General features: G+C 42.5%; 2 protein-coding genes across 3 annotated transcripts in view; one reads left to right on the plus strand and one right to left on the minus strand.

Annotated features, from left to right (window-relative positions):
• MAP3K7CL (MAP3K7 C-terminal like) overlaps positions 1–9,330 on the minus strand; it is a 54,324-nt gene extending 44,994 nt beyond the window's left edge. Inside the window, exon 1 of the mRNA XM_075446387.1 lies at positions 9,271–9,330. The gene's annotated coding sequence lies outside the window, so the exon portion shown is untranslated. The remainder of the gene's footprint in view (positions 1–9,270) is intronic.
• Positions 9,331–12,588: 3,258 nt separating this feature from the next.
• On the plus strand, positions 12,589–24,227 carry CCT8 (chaperonin containing TCP1 subunit 8). 2 transcript variants are annotated; one of them, XM_075433227.1, is made up of 16 exons: positions 12,589–12,718; positions 14,309–14,399; positions 15,008–15,087; positions 16,237–16,386; positions 16,667–16,847; positions 17,569–17,630; positions 18,321–18,458; positions 18,894–19,072; positions 20,031–20,097; positions 20,178–20,265; positions 20,376–20,491; positions 21,750–21,821; positions 22,078–22,242; positions 22,670–22,789; positions 23,240–23,338; positions 23,989–24,227. In XM_075433227.1, the coding sequence occupies exons 1-15, from the start codon at positions 12,659–12,661 to the stop codon at positions 23,330–23,332; spliced, it is 1,662 nt and encodes a 553-aa protein (XP_075289342.1). In that variant the 5' UTR covers positions 12,589–12,658; the 3' UTR covers positions 23,333–23,338; positions 23,989–24,227. The 2 variants fall into 2 exon arrangements, with proteins under 2 accessions (XP_075289342.1, XP_075289354.1); XM_075433239.1 differs by lacking the exon at positions 23,240–23,338.
• Positions 24,228–24,756: the final 529 nt, after the last annotated feature.

Genomic DNA, 24,756 nt, shown 5'->3' on the forward strand with positions numbered 1-24,756 from the left:
CCCTCTTCTGCTGTTTCCCATCTTTTCCAATTGCAGCCTAAAATTGCTATTTCCCTCACTCTGCAGTTTTGACTTTCTCCAAGTTTCCCCATCCCACAGGTACCGATAAATCCTTCCGACCTCAACAAGAACAGCCAAACTTTCACCAGCCATTGGCTTGTATTTCCAGGTATTCCCAGGCTCCTCTGCACTCCACTGGAAAAAAGTTACACATGACCACTTGGAAAACTGAAGAGAGATGTTTCTCTAGCCCTTATCTGACCCCGGATTTGACCTCCTCATGCAAAACAGAACGCACCATCTAGAAGACATGTCATTTTTGCCCAGTTATGCTTGTTTTCTTATGCCATCAAAACCAGAAAAACTCAATAATTTTGCTTTCTCTCATGAAGCAGATGCTCTTGAATTGTCTTTTGGTGTGTACAGTACCAGCATCAAGGCACAATTCTATACCTTGATTGTAGGTGCAACATAAAATGAATACAAACAGCATCCATTCCTTTCTGAGACTATCATTCTTTCCTACCATGTTTGTCCAGAGGAATTTCTGAATTTTTGCCACTTGTGCAGGTAGAATCAAATCTATTGGATTCTTAACTCAGCTGGGGAGTCTCCTGCATACCTGTTCCACCACATGTAATTTGACTATGAGCCAGCCACTTTACCCCATAAAAATGACAGTCTGAGGGAGCCTCCTTTGAGCTCTCCCTGCTAGGCAGCATGGATGCCTGGTGGTGATCTGCCCTTGAGCTCTGCCGCCTCTCACGGTTGCTCCTCGAGGCACAGAGATCTTTTACCAATGGCAGATGTTTGGTAAGCGTCCGATATCACGCATAACCCTGTAGTATGGTAACTTTGGTTTTGCCGTGCTAACTTTGATTGCATGCTGAATTGATGCTAATGAAACATTACATAAACTTTGCATACATAATCCTTTAGACATAAACTGTTAACCAACTCTGGGACTAAGTCTGGATCCAGCCACACCTTGACTCCTCTCTGAGAAGGAGCTTAGAAAGCAAGGGGCTCCTTTCTGAAACTCATGACTCAACTGTAGGGTCTTCCTTACCCTTTTCATTTCTGGTCTCTCTGTGAATCATTCTAACGAGTGTAACCCAGTTTTCCTTTGTGTGTTTCTTCCACGCACTAATTAATAGAATGAACCTTGCCATTGAACACTATGTTACAACATCATATTAAAACCATTTTTGCTAACACCTTTGACAGTGGTTCTTTAAGCAATCTGAATCACCCCTTTGCGACAAATTGTCATAGTTGGCAGGAGGGCAAGTAGTATCACTGATTACGTATGGAAGCATGGAATAAGTCTAAGTCCCATATTCTCAGAATCACAGAATCACAGAATGGTAGGGGTTGGAAGGGACCACTGTGGGTCATCTAGTCCAACCCTCCTGCCAAAGCAGGGTCACCTAGAACAGGCTGCACAGGGCCTTGTCCAGCGGGTTTTTAGTATCTCCAGAAAAGGAGAATCCACAACCTCCCTGGGCAGCCTGTTCCAGTGCTCCGTCATCCTCAGAGTGAAGAAGTTCTTCCTCATGTTCAGACGGAACTTCCTATGCTTCAATTTGTGCCCATTGCCCCTTGTCCTGTCTCTGGGCATCACTGAAAAGAGTCTGGGCCCATCTTCTTGACACTCACCCTTAAGATATATATAGGCAGTTATAAGGTCCCCTCTCAGCCTTCTCTATCTGGGCAGGAGGAATAACAATAAAAAGGAGTAGGACCTAAAGGAAGAAATAGAAGGCAGAAAGGCAGCTGAATTAATACTGTCTTTGAAAACTCAACAGCTGGAGAAACTGTTAGAGGAAGAAAAGGAGAAAACACAAAAGTTGTAAGAAAAGATCGAGATGATGCTCATGCAGGATCCACATCACCCTAAGCCCATGCAAATCAGGAAACTATTAATAGTGTCCCCAGAGTATTGGCATGGTGATATTTGGGGTGATCCTGATGACTATGATGAGGGAAATGATGACCCCTTGGATTCCTCTGAAAATCCTGATGACTATGATTAGGGAAATGATGACCCCTTGTTCCCCTTAGATTCCTCTGAAAATGAGGCTAGACCCATCATTAAAGCAGAATACATTCTGATTCCAGTTGGTCCTTGACGGCAAGTGGTGAAATTTCTAACAGATATGGAAGCACAAGTTTCCATACTAATGCAACAGGATGCCAAGAAGCTGGATATGCAACCTAGATAGCAGAGAGTTAGTCACCAGAGTAAATGGAGCAAGTGTTATTTGTCAAACTGTGAAAGTTAATTTATGGCTCCTGGGTGAGAAGCACATGTTGTCTCCTCGCTTTCCAGTTAAAAATCACAATGAAAATATTTTGGGTTTTGGTGTCTTGACTGGATGAAACTGGCACCTGCCAGATGGCAGTGTGTGGTCCTTTGGTTCAAGTATCAACCCCAACCCCAGCAGAAACTGAGAGGCTACAGTACGCATACTCCACACAGCCCCTGCACTCCCTGACTCAAAAATTAACAGTGTCCCACAATATCTGATTTCTGCTGCAGTACAAACTGGAATTTCTGAAGTAATAGCAGATTTGGAAAAATGGCACTTTATTTTCATAACCTGCTCCCCATATAATGCACCCATTTAGCCAGTCCAAAAGCCAGATGGGAGATGGCATCTGACAATTGATTATCGGCACCTAAATGCCAACACAGCTCCACTAACGGCTGTAATACCTAATATTGCAACTCTACCAGCCATACTACAAGAAACCACACACCCATGGATGGCAGTGCTATTTGTACCCTTGCAGGGGTATAAACAGTTACCCATGATTGCTTATGCTCTGCTTGCTAAACTTTTGCAAACAGTCTGACTCCCTCGAGATGTGAAACTGTACCAATATATAGATGATATTCTAATCGGAGGGACCTCCCCTGAAAAGGACGGGAGAAGTGGCAGCAGCAGTGTAGCAGGCACTATATAAAGCAGAAGTTGAAGTTCCACCTGAAAAATGTCAGGGACCAAGTAAAGAAGAAAAAGTTTTAGGTATTTGGTGGACTGCAGGTAATGCAGCAATTCCACCAGACACCCTAAGCAAAACAGAACAATTGCAGATGCCCCAATCTAGGAAAGAATTACAACAGCTTCTGGGTATTTTAGGGTACTGGAAGAAACATGTACCTGGCTTTTCTATCATTGCTTGCCCACTGTACTCACTTTTATGAAAGGTAAAACTGTGGAAATGGAACCCAGAATACGAAGAGGCAGTCAAAACCCTAATACAGGAATTAAAAACAGATCAGCCACTGGGGCCAGTTGACCCCTGTGACCCTATTACAGCAGAATGGGGTTTTGCTGAACATAGTACTTACTTTAATCTGTTCCAAACTGGCCCTGATGGACCAAAGAGACCTTTATTATTCAGCTCAACTACATTTAAAGAGACAGAACAGGGACACTCTGAACGGGAAAAGGGACTTTTATCTTTAGTCCGAGCAGTCAAACAAGATGAGAAAACACACCAGGGGCAACCTGTTCAGATTAGCCAGCCATTTAATTTGCTAGAAACAGTCCTAAAAGGTACCGCTCCCCCAGAAGGAATTGCACAGAAACCCACCATGAGGAAATGGTATGCCTACCTGGTGGGAGTAGCAGATCAAATGCAATTGACTGAAGGACATACAAAAATTTCCAAATAACAAATGCCTATAAACACTGACCCACTAGGATTAAAACATCCATTTAAACCTTCACTGATTCTAGTTGCACCTCCCCTCACTGAGAAAACACCAACTTGAGGGCATTTGGTTTATTGACGCCTCAGCAAAGAGGGTGAATGGCAGTTAGCAGTACACAGCCACCAGATTAGAAATTACCATTGGTAAATAAGTAATAGATCAAGATGAAGGCAGTGCGCAAGTAGGAGAATTAAGGGCAGTTGTTCTAGCAACACAAAATGGAGCAGAAGTTATCTATGTCGATTCCTATGGTGTATGGGCACATGCCACACGATGGCTTTGTCAATGGGAAGCCCTAAATTGGGAAGTAAGTAGATGCCCAGTTTGGAGAACTGACGACTGGCAATTACTAATAGATAGAGCCAGACAAATGCCATTTAAACTAGGATGGGTAAAAGCCCATGTAAACAGTGACCAACCAGCCACAAAATGGAACCAACAAGTAGATGAATTAGCCAGAATTAGGGTATTAAAAGCAGGAGATACACCAGATCGTGAGTGGTACTGACTGGGGGAATGGTTAAATCAGATATTGGGCCACACAGGTCAAGAAACACCTTACTTTGCAGCCCAATGCCAAGATTGGCCTCTAAACAGAAAGCCACTTGCAGCCATCGTTACAGAACGTCCCAAGTAAATTGAAATTGCAAACAGATCACCTTGCTAAAACACCACCCCTACAAATTAATAAAGGAAAAACCGTACGGTCAGCATGGCAAAGTGATTACACTGGACCCTTTAAACCTTCCTCGAGGTATCGGTATATCCTCACAGCAGAGGTCATCTCAGGCCTAATTACGGCAACTAAATGTCAGAAGGCTAATGGTCAGAGCACCATTAGAGGATTATCCTCTTGGTTTTCAGGCCTGCCAACCGTTGATGTCACCCAAAGTGACAATGGCTCACGTTTTTCCAGCAAGGAAGTGCAAGAACAGGCAAAGCAGGAAGAAATTCAATGGGTGTTTCATACCCCCTACTATCCTCAGTCAAATGGGACAGCAGAAAGACCTAATGGCTTATTGAAAAAGAGCCTTAAGCCACACGAGGCCCAGTGGGATACTCGACTTTCCGAAGTACTTCACCACATGCGCAATCCGCGAGGGCCCGCTGGGAGCCTTTCGAGCAGAGCATTCTTTGCAAAAACTGAGCTCAGCGCCCCACCTGCTGGGAAAAGAGAATATCCAACAACATTACAGTCAGGACAGCCTGCAATGGTCAACCTACCATCCATTCATACTGCGCCCATGGCTCTAACTAAACCTTGTGGCCCACTTGCCTGGAAAGCTACTGATAGCAGTGGTGCAAAGAACCCTAGAGTGGCCATGGTCTCAAGCTCACACTAAGTACACCGGGAGTACAGGAATACACTCTGATAGGAGAAATTTAAATCTGTCCACCGTGGTCATGCATGGAACTGAAGTATACTTAGAGAACAAATGGAACTGGGACAAAGGGGAAGATTATGGCACAGTTCCCCGACTTTGAGGAATGGCAGGAGAAGAAATTAAAATGGGATGCTGGATGATCAATGGGTCTACCCATGAGAAGGCATCTGAGATTTCTGTGTACATTACATCAAACCCAATAACAAAAGATATGAAACTGTGCCTCTGAAAGAGTGGACTGTTAGTAAAATTTTACCTTAGTAAAACCAAGCCTCTGGGCTCGCCACAATGTGGGACTAGCATTTAGATTTAAAATAGACATTATTGAACAACATCCACCTCAGCTCCTGAGCCTTTGATCACTTCTGCCCTGATTGTAAAAGATAAGAAAACTCTATCCCCACACATTTCCGAAACTGGACCTTACACTATTAAATACACAGGCCAACAGTGAGTGTTGCTTAATCCATTGTGGTTCCTCGAACGAGTGGACCTATTGATGCAGATCGATCTCTCTGCAATTAAACCTACTTGCTCACCGTTCTTAAGTATGTCCTATGCTAGATGGTTAGCATGGCTGCATGGACGAATCCTCACCTCTCCAAAACGATCAAAACAAGATGTGGCTGGTATCTTAGAAACAGGATTAGGGATATTAAACAGCACAGACATTGAAGTTTTAGGAAACAAAGTGACCTCAGCAACAGGTAATTTGCACAGAATGTCCATTGCAATCTTCTCTGTCAGCATTGGGAACTAACCAATGGCTTTTGTCTGATATATTACCCCAATGGCAAAGAATTAACGAAAAAGACCACCAACTAATTGTGAACACACTAGGTGCAGCCCAAATTAATGTCTCTCTTGCTCTTAGCTGTACTCAGGCTCAACTGTGGATACAATCTACTGTGGCAGTGACTGTAAGAGAAGGTGAAGAGGGCACCTTACCCACCGAAATTCGAAAGGTAACCTGAGATAATGCAACTGAATTTGAAAGGGAATTCCAATCCCAGTGGCATCCAGTCAGTTTCACTTATGACCTCACAGACAGTAAAGGCACAGTTTTTATTCTGATAATATAAAATGCTTTGGTATACACCATATACCAAATCATTGCAATAGGATTAAATCACAATGGAACTGTACTCTGTCCACTGGAACACTGAGTATGGGCCCAAAAAAATGGGAACAAAAGGCAAATTGTGCATGTTGATGCATGTGTTGTGTGGGAACAACAGGGACTTCTTTGTGAAAGGAATATCATGAAGACCCAAGGCATTTGTCTTGACACTGAACAAAATGCCTGTCATTCTGAAATACATCCATTCAGATGAAACCCCTGAAACTGTACTTGTGTATGTTGGAAATGGATGTGTTTGTATAAGAATACTTTGTGATTCTATGTTTACAGACATCACCATAGTAGAGACAAATAATCACTCAAATGTCTGTAATTGTCCTGGTTTTGGCTGGGATGGAGTTAATCTTCTCCCTAGTAGCCGGTATAATGCTGTGTTTTCAATTTAGTATGACAATAATGTTGATAACACACTGATGTTTTAGGTGTTTCTAGATAATGCTTATACTAGGTCAAGGACTTTTCAGCTTCTCATGCTCTGCTGGGTGAGGAGGTGCACAAGAAGCTGGGAGGGGACACGGCCAGGACAGCTGACCCAAACTGACCAAAGGGACATCCCATACCATATGACACCATGCTCAGCATATAAACTCGGGGGAGTGGCCAGGAGGATGGGATTGCTGCTCCAGGACAAGCTGGGCATCAGTCAGCAGGTGGTGAGCAATCGCATTGTGCATCATTATTTTGTATATTCTATTATTATTGTTGTTGTTGTTATTGTTGTTATTATTTTCTCTTCCTTTGCTGCCCTATTAAACTGTCTTTATCTCAACCCATGAGTTGTACTTAGGTGCCAGCAGGGGTTAAACCAGCATGTCTACTGTTCAGACACGAGATCACACTTTTGGGATTTAGTGTGCAAGACCAGGAAAAAGTGCCCTGCAGTAGTCCCAACTTCTAGCACTAATCCATTCCGTGGGCTTTGGCCTTTACTACACTATGGCGTGATTCCCTTATTTATAAAATGTGGTCTAGTGTCTCCTGCTTTGCAGAAGTGCACAGCACTTCTTCACTAACATTTCTTTAAACACTTCCAGAATCACATAGGAATGACTGTGCATTACTGTGCGAGCTATGATTCTTAGCTACAGCTAGGAAGGTTACACAGTGCGGAAACGAGGGCTGCAAAGGTGTCTTGGGAATTCTTTTGATTCACAACCAAGCACGGATTCAGGTCAATTGCCAAGCTGCTGGCACGCACACACGGGGCTGACAGAGCAGCCAGGAAATAACAGGACACACAGAAGTTCCCCAGGTCATGCTGGTGTGTCATGCTCTGCGCCGGAAGCCAGAAGGAGAGCGCTCTGCCGACCCTGGGCCCGACTCAGGGACAGGTGGGCCAGGAGACTCCCACTCACCTCAGTTCTGGAGAATGAGCACACTTCTCAGCAGGTATGCTCAGATGACACACAATTCAGAACCCTAAAAGTAGTCCCTACCTGAGAATGGGAAACATTTCAAAGTTTGTAGGGACTTGACCCAAGTCTTCCCAGCTATCTGGGCAGAGAAACAGTACTAAAAATTGGAAAACCCTCTGTCTTTGTCCTGAAGATCTAGTACTGTTTCAGACCATCCTTAGAAAACTCCACATTGGGCATCCAAGTCAAGGCATGACACAGTGAAGAAAGAAGACCACAGATCTCACTGGCCCAGGTGCCAACCAACAGAAGCTGTGGTCTTCATCTCAGAATCCTACCTATTTGGTGACATTTTTTTCTGCCTAGTGTCCACAGAGCTGAAACAAATGCAAATCAGGTGTGGTAGGAGATTGTGTCCAAGACTCCGCAAACAGTTGTCGTTTATTTTACTCTTCATGACTTCATTTGGGTGCTATTTCTGCAGAAGTCTCCAGCTATTCCAACCCCGAGCCTGCCACCCTCTTCTGCTATTTCCCATCTTTTCCAATTGCAGCCTAAAATTGCTATTTCCCTCACTCTGCAGTTTTGACTTTCTCCAAGTTTCCCCATCCCACAGGTACCGATAAATCCTTCCGACCTCAACAAGAACAGCCAAACTTTCACCAGCCATTGGCTTGTATTTCCAGGTATTCCCAGGCTCCTCTGCACTCCACTGGAAAAAAGTTCCCATATGACCACTTGGAAAACTGAAGAGAGATGTTTCTCTAGCCCTTACCCGACCCACGATTTGACCTCCTCATGCAAAACAGAACGCACCATCTAGAAGACATGTCGTTTTTGCCCAGTTATGCTTGTTTTCTTATGCCATCAAAACCAGAAAAACTCAATAATTTTGCTTTCTCTTATGAAGCAGATGCTCTTGAATTGTCTTTTGGTGTGTACAGTACCAGCGTCAAGGCACAATTCTATACCTTGATTGTAGGTGCAACACAAAATCAATACAAACAGCATCCATTCCTTTCTGAGACTATCATTCTTTCCTACTGTGTTTGTTTAGAGGAATCTCTGAGTTCTTGCCACTTGTGCAGGTAGAATCAAACTTACTGGATCCTCAACTCAGCTGGGGACTGTCATCACTATTTTAATACATCAACATTTTCAAACAATTTAATCTACTGATCCCGTGCAAAGACAATACTCACCTAAAATCCCCAGAAGTGCTTTCCAGTGACTAGACCTAACTGGATTAGTTATACAGAAAACACATACACTGAGGTAAGAATACACAAATAGTAAGGAAATCTTCCTTTCTTGTCTAGCTTGTAATCCTCTGCACCTGAGGGTAGCTTTCAATGCAGGAGCTGTGGACCGATGACCTAAGAAATACTTAGCTGATTAGAAGTACTCTAGTTGATTAGAGTGCTCCTTCTCATTATGTCACAAGTGAGATACGCAAAATCTGGGAAAAGCTGATGTAACTTCTGCCGCTGCTAGTAGAAGAATTACGTTCAGCCCTTTATGGTTCGCAATTCTCTGTTTCAGGTATAAGCATGATTCTCTGCAAACTAGGTATGGTCCTTAGGCTTCCCTCAACATGCAACTCACATTTTTTCATTGGCCAGGTGTCAGAGTTGTTGGACAAACACAGTCAGATGTTATACTCACAACCTCAGCAGATACTTGTCTATCCCTTGTTTTCCAACTGCTCAGGTTCCCACTGCTGAATAAGCAAATAGAAATTAACATTCTGTCCTTTTCATGAACTTCCCAAGATCTTGTTAAAATTTTACCATCCTAGAATTTGACAAACATGTGCCTACAGATAATCTGGGGATTTCCATGTGTACAGTAATAGATTCTGGCTGGTGAAAGGGCAGCCAACTGCCAATAGCCAACCCTCTGACCTTTGGATGGTCTTCTAGCATGGCAATGTCCGTGCAGAATATAAATGGTGTAGATGAGTAGCTAAAAAAAGACCAAGGCCAAGTCAAAGTCATGATTACACAGTGAGTGCCAAATAACTCCTGATTATAACAGAAAGAGATGTCTTAGTAATAGTTTAATACAGATTAATATATATGCATATTGTATATATTCATAATCACAAACATACAAATATTTTTTTGCTTTGGTGGTATTCTGGCTTTGAAAAATGTAGCTAGCATAAGCATCAATAAAGGCACTGGACCATAAGGGCAGTTCCAGAAATATCTGAAGACAGCGTAAGGCAGCACTGCCACAGAGACCACTGCCCTGTCTCCCTTCATCGCTCCTTGGGCCAGCCCAAGGCTTTGCACAGCCATGTAGCAAGCAGGAAAGCTGAAAGATGGCCAGGCTTCTTTCGGGTTTGTCTTAATGCAGATCAGTTCCCTAATCTGGTTCATTGCATGCGTGCACAAATGTTTGGCAAGAGAGGATTTGAGAGAAGAGGAAGGAAAACACAGAGGTGAAACAAGCAGCCAGAGATGGGACTACCTTTGTGGCCACTGTCCTTGCTTAAAATACTGAACCTGGAATGTGGAATCATTGAGCAACGCTGACTTTATGACTCTGCAATATTATGAGTGGAAACAAACATGGGTAAATTTACTTCTCCAAGCAGAAGCAACACTTAAGAAGCCTAAAGTGGAGTGAACCGGACAGCTGTAGCGCTGAATAAGAAAAGTTGAGACTTTCACCTCCAGGTTGCTTATTTTACTCAAGCTGAGTTGACCCAACAACAAGAATGATGCAATACTGCGATGGTTGCTGTTGGCCTGCGTGAGCTGACTTTACTTATTGCTGTAGTTCCAACGTTATGTAATCTACATTTCCTCTATAGAATCACTTGACAGACTCATTACATAACAGCATTTTAATTATTGAAGACTCAGAAAGGGAATGTCGCCTTCTTAGTAGGATGAATGCTGACAAGATCAACATGCCATATTGCCAAGCAATAATAAGCCTTGATTTAATTTCTGAGCTAACATTTACTCAGGTTCTAATGAAGCGAGTGCTTTGGAGAGGCCATCCCTCAAAAATCAGAGAACAAAGTTCAGAAGTCACACAAAAGACAAATATTCATCTTTTCTTGTTATGGAAAGGTTATAATGAATGTAAACTTAAGCAGTGTTTTTAATAGTTTTTATTATTTTTTTAATATTCTTGATTCCTCTGTTATTTGTCTTCATGAAAATCAAGGAAGGAGAATAACACCAATGTGTATCAATGAGCCCAGAAACATTTTTAATACAAATCAATACTGTTTGGGGCATCGTAATTTAGGCCCAGATTAGCAACCCACCTAGGCAAGCAATAGGATCCTGGAGGAAAAGTGCTGTGGACTTCCTGGCTGAAGACTGTAAAATTTCCAGGAAGACATTTCATCATTTAATTATTCTATTTCCTACCTGGAAAAAAAAATGTACTCCCGTTAACGCTCGTAACAATGAGGTGGTAAATCCAGCTGATGGCACTGAGAATGTAGAATATACGGTAAAAAAATGACAAAACTATTAAGTGTTGATGAATCACTAGAGACTTGCCTGAGGTCATTAGTCCCAGAGGACTGAAACACATCCTGCAGTTACTAATCAGCAGTCTAACCACTTGAACCATCTTTCCTCACTACCCTAAAATGAATGTCTCTGACTAGAATGCATTCAGCTATTGATATAATACACGTGACTTCATGCTCACGACTATGAAAAGTCTTCCGTATTGACTTATGAGTAAGTACCTCTTATGATCTCCATGGCTAACAATAAATTACAGAAGTCACTTTATAAAATACAGTTTCTGGTATCCTGGCTGTAGAACAGGACAGACATTTCCTTCTTTCCTAGCTGCACTGTGGTGCTGATACATCGGAACGAGAAGAGAGGGATAAATTGGGTTATGCCCTCTATGCCAAACAGAGGTAGAGCAACTCAGTCTCCATTGGGTTACAGGCTCAGATTCTGCGTGGTCTCAGTGCGGCAGTATTATTTCTAAGGCCTTGAATTTCTCGTCTTGAAACAGTCAGTATGTTTGATTTTCTGTGGCACTGAAGTTAATAAAGCTTATCAAACCTAAAGCAGCTCTGCTGTCTCCTGTTGGAACCTCAGCTACATGTAGAGGTGTCAAGGCGAGTCTCCAAAGCACCCTTCAACACGTCCTGTAGCACACATATTACTTGCGATTACCCTGGATAATGAGGGTTTGACTGTACTTGGTCCTCCTATCAGTACATTTCAATTCCATTTGAACAAGTCAGGTATGTACTAAGCCAAATACTTGACCGGAGTCTCCAAAAGTTTTATGACCAGCTTTTGCCATCAGTGGCCATGAAGGCCCTTAACTGTTTCTGGGACATGTATCAGCGAATGTACTCGGAGAAACTCCTGGGAGACGGTATGCTGAAAGACAGACTCTGAAGGAGCCAACATCGGCCACTGCCACAATGCTGCGCGGCCCTTTGCTGCACGGACGATGCTTCCCGGTAAACACCGCCACCGCTCAGCACCCCTGACAAAAGGAGGTGGCGAGCTGCGCATCGTACAACGAACCAAGCAACGCTAGCTTACCTATTTCGGAAAAACACGAACTCTTTTAAATAAATGACAATACTGGAAAAGTGAGATGAACCACAGACTTTGGTTGTTTCCATCCACCTAAAGCCAAACGCACTGCCACGGGACACGCCGGTCCATCCCTCGAGTCACAGTCTCTAACCGCTACCTGTTCTACCAGCTCCCATCCTCTCTCAGAGGCTGGGAGGCCTCTGCCCGGCGGCCAGGCTGCGGCCGGGGCGGGCTGCTGGCGGGCTCGGCCGGCACTGCGAGGGGAGAAAGGTGTCAGGGGAGGCGGCGTCCCGCGGGGCCTGGTCTTGAGGAAACCCTTCCGACCGAGCAGCGGGAAGCTGCGGCCCGCCTGCCGCCCGTTCTGAGCAGCAGCAACCGCCCCGCCCCGCCATCGACCTTCTCTGGGCGCAACTCCCCGGGCCTGCCGGCAGCCCGGCTGCCCCACCGCGCCTGCGCGGCCCCTCTCTCCCGTCGTCCCGGGCGCCTGGCAGGAGCAGAGCGGAGCGGAGATGGCGCTGCACGTCCCCAAGGCCCCGGGCTTCGCCCAGATGCTCAAGGAGGGGGCGAAGGTGAGCGCGGCGCCAGGCGGGCGCCGCTCCTTCGGGGGGAGAGGGGACGGGCGGCGGGGGCAGCCCGAGCGCGGCAGCGCGGGGAAGCTTCTGGAAGGCCGGCGGGGCTCGGCGGCTCCACGCGGCCCGCGGGCGGGGGCCTAGCGTGCCTCGCGCTCCCACCCCCGTCTTTGGCCCCTTCGGCGGCCACTGCTCGCCGGGGGCGGGGTCTGCCCCGCGCCGCTGCTCGGCACGCGGGCGCGAGGCGCAGGAGGGAGAAGGGTGGCGCCTGGCGCGCGCGGCCTTCCAGAAAGCTCCGCCAGGGGATCCCGCCCCCCCCCCCGCCGCCCCCCGCCGCCCCCCGTGGTCTCCCCCGAGCCGCGGCCCGGCGCCCGCCGCCGCCGTGAGAAGGGCGTCAGGGGGCCGCCTCGTGCGGGGAGCTGCTGCCGGCGGCGGGGTTCGGCGGCTGGAAGCGCCCCGCGCTGTTGTCTCGGCTCTGCTTCCGCGGCCGTAGGGAAAGCGCCTTTCCCGGGCCTGTAGAGTAACGCAAGGTTTTACGTACGTTCTCCGCCCGTAAATCCGTTCTCACTGTGTTTAACGTCAGCGTAATGGGCGGTTTGGTAGCGGTCGAGGACTGTGCCGGATAAAGCTGAAGCTTTCTTTTAAAAAGTAGACAGAAAACAAACAGGGTGGGGTATTTTTTTATTGCAGGGGAAAATAAAAGAAAGTTCTATTTGCTGCTAAGTCATAGAAGGGAAAGTGAAGTTAACAGCTCGGAACGCCCTCTGATATTTTCTTTTCAGAACCTTCCTTGGAGGCAAGGAATGGTGTAGGTTGAGGGCAGGGGGAGAGCAGGGAGACAAAGTGGCTGAGATTCTGGTTCTCGAGTAGAAAGTTCAAGGCCAGGATAGCAAGAGCTGTCTTTTACAAAACAAGGAGGCAGCTGGCATTCTGAGGTGTTAGTTTTGTATTTAGAGAGTAAATATTATTAGAGCATACCTTTCTCCCTTCTCTTATGGGTCGCACTGGGTGTTTTACCCTCTTTCTTAAGGCCCTGTCTGGGGATCCCCCCTTTTCTTAAGGCCTCCAAACTGAAGCCAGGCTGATTGGTTTCTCAAACACAATTATTTTATGAATTGTTCTGCTTCTGAATCTTCAAGCCACACGTTTGAATGTAGAACTGAGTTAAATGTTTTTTGTGCAATACAGAGTTGTGAGTAAAGAAGCACGTGCAAAAACACGTGCTTACAAACCCCTTGCCCCTCTCCGATCTGGTGTTGACTATTTTCTGTTTCTCTTTGGCATGCCGCTGGCTTCTTTGGAACACTTAGGAGATGCAAACTGTATTGAAAATCAAGTCATTGTTCAGATTTTCTGTTCAGAAGCTTACTGTGCCTTACGAGCTGCCTAGTTGAGAAGCAGTGCACAGTAGTTCTTTTCTCAGTGTCTTTGGGTAAGGCTTAGTTTCCATTTAAATTTGAAATGTCAAATCTGTATTAATCAAAATCTTTCATTGGCTCAGATTATTGCTGCTTCGATGAGAAATGACTAGCTCATCCCTTTCTTTTTTGTTACAAAACCTAATTCTAAGCAGAACATTTTTCTTTTTAGCATTATTCAGGACTAGAAGAAGCTGTCTATAGGAACATCCAGGCATGCAAAGAACTTGCTCAAACCACCCGTACAGCTTATGGACCAAATGGTAAGTAAATCCAAAAATTATTGTAGTGTTTTCAAGCCAAATGTTGTGTATGAAGGCTAAACCCACCTTGGCAAAGAAACAACTGTTTGTTTCTTGAAGAAACACATTGGACTTGCTCTAGAACTCTTAAATATAGTGTTAGTGGTTATACAGATCAGACTTTGTTTAGTTAGCTCTTAAGTTACGCACAATGGACCTGCCCTGCCTTTGCCAGCTTTTTGTCCCACTTACTGTGTGCTCTATGCTGTCTTAATCTGTATGGAAGACCTACAAAAGTTAAAGGAAAGACAGTATCTTGGTATATCGTCACAATGAACGTAATCATTCCATGTCCGGTCACCAAAACAAAAGATGTTCTCCAGTAGCAATTAATTAAATGATGTACTAATATTTTTGAAGAGAGAACTGCTTATTCAGAAATTACTAATTTGTCCTTAATGTCGCACACTCCCAAGTGTTATTTTGGAACAATCTTTTAGGTTCTTAAATTATCAATAGGGCTGGCGTTTTAATGTGTAAGATGTACCTGAAAGTTACGAAACGGTATCTGTGTACAATATTATGTTCGCCTAATGGATGATTATATTTTTTTTTCCCACCCCTGTTAGGAATGAACAAAATGGTTATCAATCATTTGGAGAAGCTTTTTGTTACAAATGATGCTGCTACTATTTTGAGAGAGCTGGAGGTAGGTTTTCTTGCTTCAGAAGATGTCAGTTGTGAGCTAGCATATCTGTGGGCTGCTGTGATGATCTACGTATGTCATTTTGTCAATCATTGACATTTTTCACTGGATTTGAGTAAAGTCAAAATGGGCTGTATCCATAGTGAGGAACAGAACTCTTTTGTAAAACAGCATTAAGTAGTTGCAGGAGATGCTTAATAATTGCCTACTTTTTTTCCCCAAAGCCAGTATAGATTTAGAAGAGGGTATATCTAGACAATACACTGTTTGGAGAACTAATTGAAATAGCTGCTGTGTTAATCTCCCAGTGTCGGTAGTTGCCGTAGTCTCCCGTCTGCTTAGAATACATTAATTTGGTTTAAGAAGCTGAAGATAAAACAGCATCCTCCTGTGAATACAGTAGAAGCGTGGAAAGACTGATTTGTTCTGACTTTTACTATCAAATCCATATTTGTATCACAGCACGAATAGTATTTTGCTGAATTCTGTACTTACTGGTAGAAATAGTGTAGGTATGAAGTATTTCCTTGCTGAATGCATTGTGGTCGTGTTTGGTGTAAGTAGAAATAACTGAGGAAGTCTCAGTTCTGTTTTTAATAAATCATCTGCAGGCTGCTTAGTTCATCTGATCTTGCATGTTTCTTTCTGGGATAAAGTTGACAGCTGCTGTGATTAAATTCAAGAATACAGCATTTTTATTGTCTTCCTTTGAAAGGAATGGAAAGCAGTGCCATCTTTAAGCAGAAAAAACCCCACTAGAATTAAAATGTAATTTAGACATCTACTTTGTGTATGACACACAGGAATTCAGCTTGAAGATCTAAACTTTAGGCTGCTTTCCAGTTGCAGAGCTTGATTGTGAAGCCCCCTGCACGTTGTAAAAATAGCACAGAACCAGTGTAAAGGATGTCTAATTCACGTTGTAGGGAGAATGTTCTGATCGGTATTTTTTTCACATATATTTGTACTTTTGCTTATTAGGGAATTTAGCCAATTAAGATAATATGTGCTGCTTTCTTTTCCTATTTTGTGCATTCTTAGTATCTTTAAATACAGTTTGAAGTAACAGAGTTTATACTGCATGCACAGATAAACCTGGAGCCATATTCTAGGTGAGATGTTAGTAACTAAGATGTGTAACTTCTTTTAAAGGTCCAGCATCCTGCTGCAAAAATGCTTGTGATGGCTTCCCACATGCAAGAGCAAGAAGTTGGAGATGGAACAAACTTTGTCCTTGTTTTTGCTGGAGTTCTTCTGGAGTTAGCAGAAGACCTTCTGAGGATGGGGTTGTCGGTGTCAGAGGCAAGTTATATTGTTATTACAATTCATGTAACTTGAATTCAGATTGCCGTTGGTCGGTATTTTGGGGTCACGTTATTGTGAATTGTCTGCTTCCTTCTGAACTAATTTTTTAGGTACAGATTTGTGAGGAAGAACAGTATGTGTTTTGCTGCTTGTCATTGCTTGCTTCCCTTGTAAGCTTTTGCTTTTCTTAATGTTCTGTGGCCATTTGAAAAGGAGATACCAGCAGTATGAATGCATAGTGAAGTGGTATAGTGAGTATTTACTGTTTGCTGCGCAGGTGATTGAAGGATATGAAAAGGCTTGCAAGAAAGCCCTAGAAATTCTTCCAGACTTGGTGTGCTGTTCTGCAAAAAACCTGAGAGATATTGAAGAAGTGGCATCCTTGTTGCACACTTCAGTGATGAGCAAACAATACGGCAATGAAAGTTTTTTGGCAAAGCTTATTGCTCAGGCCTGTGGTAAGTGGACAAGACAGATGTGTGCATGCATCTAAAAAAAGGAGTAGGTTTGCCTGTCATCAGTGCTAATGTCTTCATGTAAGATAAAAGGTATGGTTGATTTATCAGGTTGAATTGGATAGAATGCGTTAGCCTCTGAAATGAGAATAACCTTCCTTGTGTTGAACTCCTACTTGGCATTGTGGCTCAGAAAAGGTCTGTGTTTTCTACTGAATGTTTATAGAAGTAGCTTTCTAGTCTTTTTAAACCAGAAACCCATCTTTCTTTTTTTGTCATTAGGAAGATGTGTTACACTTCAGATAAGCTGTTACTAGTCTCAGCCACAGAACAGTGGAAGCAAGAATGTAGTTGTGTTGAGTTGTCTCCCTTTAGATTTCCAAGAAAAAACTTTCATGTCTAGTTTAAGTGCTTTCTCAAAATATTCTGGATCAGACTTTACTCTTGATCGTACATGTGTAAATGGATGCTTGGACTTAATTTAACTGAGCAGCCTGAATAGATGTTGCTTTCTGATTACTACATTGTAAGAACAAAATTTCAGTTTCTCTTGATGCAGGTTATTAGCAGGTTATAATTGTCTTAAATTTAGGCAGGCGTCTCAAACCATTGAATTCTGGTACTTCAGAAAAATTCCAGGTATTGTTTATGGTGTCGCTGATCTGCTTGATTCATTAAGCAGCACAAATTAATTTATTTTTTTTTTCCTCCCTCCACCAAACAGTTTCTATTCTTCCTGATTCTGGTCATTTCAACGTTGATAATATCAGAGTGTGCAAAATTGTGGTAAGTTGGAAGTAGCTAGCTTTCCTGTATTAAAGTAAACAGTTAAATGAAAGTTAATTTGTAGATCGTTGAACTTTGAAAGTGCCTTTTCTACTCTAATCTTTGTTGTGCTGTGGCAGGCATAAGAAGTTTTGGAAGTTTGCCTTTGCATTCTTTGTTTAGTGCCCAGTAGCAGCTTTCAGAAACAAAAATCATCAATATTGAAAGTTTATGCTAAATCAGATACATTTAATTATACACGGGGATGTTGACTGCATCTTTGTTGTAGAAGTAGTCACAAGATTAGGTTGAGCTGCAGGCTGACAGAAATGTAGCGGTCTAATCTTGTGTTCTTTTTGTCAGTGGGACCTTAGGCCTCAGTGTTGTGTGTTGGATTGGAACAAGCTTGCACTTACTATGAATTTCCCCCTGTGTTTTTTCCCTGCTAATACATACGTAACAAGTTGAGCACAGAAAGTGAGTGTCACAGGGCTTAAGCTGGACCACCAACTAATCTTAAAATGGGAACCTATAAGACAGTGTTTGATGTTGTGAAATCAGCTTGAGTCTTGTTTCTTTGTACTGCAATGAAAACTTAGGGTGCTACATGCAAATGAGTGCAAGGACTGCTTTTCGTCAAGGGTAGTGCAGCTTTCTGACAGTAAATGATCAATAATAGGACTTTCCTCCATTCCATTTCTTTCCTTTGAGGGTGCTGGTATCTCTGCTTCCTCGGTACTGCATGGCATGGTTTTTAAAAAAGAAACTGAAGGAGATGTTACTTCTGTCAAAGATGCAAAAATAGCTGTGTATTCCTGCCCTTTTGATGGTATGATAACTGAAACTAAGGTATGTAAAAGCTCAAAATAAGTTAGATATTTATTTATACTCATGTGCTCATATTTTTAGACTTAACTATAAGTATTCTTGACACTTGGTGATTCAGATATTTTTGTTAATACTGAGTTCATTAGTTTAAAAAAGTTAATAGAAAACGCCTGAACCTAATTTTGTTTTACAAAGTTTTGGGGGTTGGGGAGTCATTGGTTTTGTTGGGTTATTTGAGCCAAACTACGTGCTAGAATGTTTTGAGTGTCAAGGATGTCTAGGAATGCTAGAATTGCCCTTTTTTGTCTTGTTTTACCCCATTGCCTGGGAAGGGCGGCAGTATTATAAAACAGGATGACTTGAGGTTTATGGATAGGTTGGGAGACAAAATGGTTTGTCAAAAACTTTTAGGCTTGTAGTTAATGCTGAATTGATAACAGTGTATGTGTTTACTAGGGCACCGTGCTTATAAAGAATGCTGAAGAACTGATGAGTTTCAGTAAGGGGGAAGAAAATCTAATGGATTTGCAAGTCAAAGCTATTGCTGATAGTGGTGCAAATGTGGTAGTAACGGGTGGCAAAGTGGCAGACATGGCACTTCATTATGCTAACAAGTACAATCTTATGTTAGTCAGGTAAGTACTACAAGAGCATAAAACCACTTGACCTGCCAGGTTTATGAAATGTACTTGCCGTATTGTCTCTTGCCTCTCAGCTGAATTAGAAATAAAATATTGCAGACTATTTGGTTTTCTAGGGCATCAAACCCTGTGCTGCAATTTGATTGTTTCATAGCTTGTGTTTCTTGATAGTATTTCACCTCTATGGCAGCTAATTGGGGAGTAACTTGTGTATATGGTACTGTTATTCTGGTTTAAGTGCTTTTATAGCACAATTGAAATCAAGAATATAAAAATTAGTGGATCTAGTAAAGAGGCATGTGGTCTCAAAGGCACGTAACACTACACCACAATGGTTCCTCCTGGTCACAGTCCTCATGTGATGCTTCAGCAATGATGAGGTACACCTCTGTGCATCAGTAAGGTGTTGATGAATGGAAGAACTAATACTTAAAACTTTTCTGTCATTTTTGTGGCCCTTAAATCTTCTTGTCTGTAAAATAAAGCATGTCTGGACATCCTTGAAATGCATTCTGCACAACATAAAGTCACATTACTACCAGCAGCTCTCACTTCTGACACAAATAAATGGTCCTATGTTGAAAGCTGTAACTTCATTGGTGGTGTCTGAAAAACTCTGAACTTCTGGAAATGGAGCGTGATACTGTAATCTCTTGCATAACAAGAAGGATTATTACAGAGGTGGTGTAAAAATGAATTCAAGTCCTGTGCACTAGAAGGTGAAGTTTGAGAATTTCCATGTATGTGAACTACTTCTTTGTTTTTAAATTCTTAGAAAATAGTCTTTGCATAGCATCCCTGAAAACAGGTAATTATAACTCAAAAAAAATGAGTGGATTTTCTAACTTGATGCAGTAAACTTTGATGTCATTAGTTTAAAAAATGCTGAGAAATTGAGAATACTTGCTTGTATGTATTAATATTTGCTCTGAACTGTTTTTGTTTTTCAAAGGTTGAACTCAAAGTGGGATCTGAGAAGATTGTGCAAAACCGTTGGTGCCACAGCGCTACCCAGACTGGTATGGACTTTCCAAATGAGGAACAGAAGGGAGAGTACTGATGAGCAGGTTCACCTCTTAACCCTTGTTTTTCTTTCCAGACTCCCCCAACTCTAGAAGAAATGGGTCACTGTGATAGTGTGTATTTATCGGAGGTTGGGGATACACAAGTTGTTGTGTTTAAGCATGGTATGTATGTTCTGTAGAACTCCTAATGCCACTGTTCTAGAAGTACGATGTTCAGAAGGGTTTCACAGCTAGCAAACTTAATTTGGTAATGCACATGTCTGTCTGCACAGAAAAGGAGGATGGTGCCATTTCGACTATACTCATTCGTGGATCTACAGACAATCTGATGGATGACATAGAGAGAGCAGTGGATGATGGTGTAAATACTTTCAAAGTACTCACAAGGGTAGGTGACCAGAACACTTCAGTTATCAAGACTGAGCTATGGATCAGTGTGAGGCAAGACTCGTGCTTGCTTTGTCCTGATTTGCTACAAGGGCCGTAGCAGATGTTTACCTTATCAGCTTAGGAGCCTTCTGGAGGTGCAGAGAAGGCTGTGTGGTTTTGAGGTGTAGAGGGCTGCGTAGAGAAGATTGGTGCCGATGTCCTTGTGAATACAGTGATGGTGCTCAGCGTGTACTGCACTCGGTTTTCCAGTAATGAGTGATTTCTTGAAGATAGATTAGTTTTACCTCTTCCTAATGGCAGCCAGCTCTTTCTTGACTATTTCCTTAAGCGGTTTGTAATGTTCGTTGGAAACCAGGCACAGAGGAAAAGCCAGGTAGCTTGCTTTGTCACTGAGGATCAGGAGCAACTGACTGGTTGCAAACTAGATTTTGAGTTCATAGGTGACAAGACAGGCTTTCCTCCACATGCTACAGATACGCGTTATAGGTGGAAGAACTCCAAAATTGACTACATCAGAGTTTTTCTGAGCAGCTTTTGTGGACTTGAATATCTTCTTCTTTCCTTTTTTTTTAACACAAAAGGAGGTGTTTGTGTATTTACTTGGAAGGTGGTGTGCAAGAAAGGTTAAACTTTTGTTTGAAGCTTAATGTTCTATACATACCAAGACATGCACATTGATTTAGAGTACAGAAACAGCTGTAGACTGTGTGTTTATGATTGTGTCCAGCAGTTGTCCTGACTTATGATTTATGATGATTACTTTTCTGTTTAAAAGACTGGGAGTTTTTAAGTGAATGCTGGTTTGCCAACGAATATACAAAATGCTTAATTTAAAACAAAACCGCCAACACCTTGTGATACCTGTTGACATACTAAGCTTAGTGTATTGTAGATTGTTTTCCTGCATGGTATTTCCCAACAAGTTAATGGAAAAGATGCGAAGATCTAGGAATTCTGCTATTAGTTAGCCAAGAATTGAAATTACTTTCTAAAAACAACACAACACACCCCCAAAACCCCACCCAAAACCCCCGGACACAAAAGCTACTGCATTATTATTTTTCTTTTACAAAAGAAATTTGGAATGAAAGAGTAAATTTCTGGTATAATGCATGTTTGTTCTGAAGCAGATTCTTAATAAGTCTGTGTGGGATAAAGTTCTGTTGCGTTCTTGATAGAGTGGATAAATTCTAAAAAGAGAAAATTAATGTGATGCTTTAAGCAAAAGTTTGTGTTTTGGGATGGTCTGTTCACAGGATAAACGTCTTGTTCCTGGAGGTGGTGCGACAGAGATTGAATTAGCCAAGCAGATCACATCTTATGGAGAGGTACAGCCAATGAGCTTTTTGACTTCTAATTTTTTATTTATATATCTATATATACACACACACACGTACTTAAATATGTATGTGACTTACACAGATACATACATGTTATTTTATACCAATATGTATGTCTGTTAATGCATATAAATCAATTTTAAAAAATAGGAGGGGGGAACAAACGCCTCCCTATCTTATGCTTTATCTTATCTCTGTCATATCTTATTTTGAAATGCTGATGTGGTTTTCAACTTCACTTTAGACTTGTCCTGGGCTTGACCAATATGCCATCAAGAAGTTTGCTGAGGCTTTTGAAGCCATTCCTCGAGCACTGGCAGAAAACTCTGGAGTAAAGGCTAATGAGGTCATCTCCAAACTTTATGCTGTGCATCAAGAAGGGAACAAAAATGTTGGATTTGATATTGAGGTAAATAGTCTCTCACATTATTTGGTGCTCTGCAGTACAGGGTTATATTTAAAAATACTGCTATCAATATGAAGTATTTATAGATTAATTTATTTAGATCACTGAAGCTCCGTGTTGTCAATGATTTCTTAGAATTGTAATACTGAAGTGGGTCTTTTTCATCAGCAAGCAGTTACATTCGGTGCAGTGTAGTGGCCTTATGTGGGAGGTAAAGTGAGATGCTGATCTAATGTGGTGGAGAGCAAGTCTTCAGTAAGGACTTGGTTTGTCTTCCTGATGATGGATGAAGAATGAAGGTTTTCTGAAGAGAGAAAACAAGATCAGAAAAGCTATAACTTGTTCTAAACCTGTAACCCTGAAAACCCAATAACTTGCTAAGTAGAAGCCTGAGAAGGTTTTGAATAACGTTTCTCCCCATGTCTGCTAGGCTGAAGCTGCTGCTGTGAAGGATATGCTGGAAGCTGGTGTGTTAGACACATACCTTGGAAAATCCTGGGGTATCAAGCTAGCTACAAATGCAGCAGTGACTGTCCTAAGGGTGGATCAGGTAAGCTTACAAGTAATTTAGCGGCTGAACTGAAAACCTTCAACTCAGTGCGCAGAACGCTAATGCAAAATACGTGAATCTTCTGGGAATGCAAGGCATAAAAATATTATACTGGAAAACCTGGTTTGTTTATTTCTGAAAGCCAGGAAACAGTTTGTTCAAGAGCTCATAATTTGAAATATTGTGATGTTACTGCTTCCATAGGAGCACGATTAAGGTGTTGGGGTTCTTTTTAAGATTTGACAGTTGATACTCATATGTATTTAGAAAGTGATCCTAACTTTTGTAGAAACAAGATTTAACACAAGAAACCGTCTCTCAAATATTGTTCTTATATGAAAATCCAGCTTCTAGGGAAAATGGAGATTATAATCTTAATGATACAGATCTTAACTTAATGTGTTTTGTGGAACTTCAGCAAAAATGTATTTGCATGTAAAATTTCTGTAGATTATTATGGCAAAAACAGCAGGCGGTCCAAAAGCCCCTAAGCAACAAGGACATTGGGATAAGGATGACTGGAAAGATGAGCCTGAAAACTAGTGTGCAGTAAGCTCTGCGCCTCTAGCAGAGAGGTGTCTGTGTCTGAGTGCATGTGTGGGTATATTGACAAGCACATGGCAGATGATGCCTTTCCCGAGGACACGTAACACTGCTGACTTACATGTGTGCCGATTGCTATGTGTTGTATTTGTGCCTTTGCAAATGAATTTTACTCCTAAACACAAATTTTCACTGAAGGGATGACAAGTGCGGTTTGTTTTACCTTACTTCTCACTATATAGTGAGTGCAGAAAATGAGCCTTTAACGTGGTAGGACTAGTGGACTTTCTGCTTTTAAAGTGTGATGTTCAGACTCAGTAATTCAGAACAGCAGCTCTGATAATTCTTCTGCTTTCTGTAGCGCGCATCCTGTAAAAGTCACTCGTTTGCCTGTTCAAGCACTTGCTTGCTGTAGACTAACTGAAGTCTTAATTTGCATGCAAAATGAGGTAAAAGCCCTTTCTTTGTATATCAGGGCTCAGCTTCTGCCGTTTTCAAGAAAAAAAATTATTTTGTATTTCAATCAGATGGGTAATAATATTCACTGGCTTAGGTTCAGAGTAGGGAAACTGCATGCATTTAGTGAATGCTGACAGCGTTGTATGGCTGTGTCTGATTCTAACCTTATCTTTTTCTGCTTCCCTGTTATCTTCAAGATCATTATGGCAAAGCCAGCTGGTGGCCCTAAACCTCCCTCGGGAAAGAAAGACTGGGATGAAGACCAAAATGACTGAACAATTTAACTGTACTTCTTGAGTGACATGAGTATGTGATTTTTTTTTTTTAATATTCCAGTTGGAGCCTGTCACAATGTTTTGCTCTATTGCCTTTAAGTTATGAAGTGTGTCCACGGGAGTGTAGAACTTCAAACAAATAAATGTACTCACTGTTAAAATGTTAACTGTCATTTTATTTGGGTGTGGTTGTAGCCTATTCACACAGTGGGAAGGCAGTTGTGGGGGGCTGATGGTGTGGGGATGACCTTGGCTGGCTTCCTCACCAGGACAGAGGTGGAAAATCAGTAGATAAAGCTCAGGGGCTGAGATAAAGAGTAGGAGAGCACTCGCCAATTACCATCTCGGGCAAAACAGATTCAACATGTGGAAAATTAATTTATTACCAGTTAAAAATAGAGTTGAAGGGTTAGAAACAAGAACAAAGCCTGAACCCCCTCCCTCTTCACCTGCCCTTCTTCCCAGGTTCGGCTGTACGCTTCCCTGCATACTCCCTCGGTACAGTGCCAGGCTCTGGGGTCAGGCCAGTGTCTCCTCTGCTGCTCCTTCCTACCCCCACTTCTCCCCTGCTCCCCTCCCACAGGGTGCAGCCCTGCATGAGCTGCTTGACTGCCCGCACCCTCAGCGTGGGTTACAGTCCAGCAGCAACAGCCATTCCTGCATGGATTGTGGTTTCTGGCAGGAAAACCT

The sequence above is a fragment of the Opisthocomus hoazin genome, chromosome 1 (genome assembly GCF_030867145.1).
Source record: "Opisthocomus hoazin isolate bOpiHoa1 chromosome 1, bOpiHoa1.hap1, whole genome shotgun sequence".
In the NCBI taxonomy this organism is placed as follows: Eukaryota; Metazoa; Chordata; class Aves; order Opisthocomiformes; family Opisthocomidae; genus Opisthocomus; species Opisthocomus hoazin.

Bases quoted from the DNA above. Each gene is read 5' to 3' on its own strand.
- CCT8 (XM_075433227.1), top strand. From the start codon at position 12,659: ATGGCGCTGCACGTCCCCAAGGCCCCGGGCTTCGCCCAGATGCTCAAG. The intron at 19,073-20,030 runs GTAAGTACTACA...TGTTTTTCAAAG, and splicing joins TACAATCTTATGTTAGTCAG to GTTGAACTCAAAGTGGGATC. The intron at 20,492-21,749 runs GTAGGTGACCAG...GTCTGTTCACAG, and splicing joins CTTTCAAAGTACTCACAAGG to GATAAACGTCTTGTTCCTGG.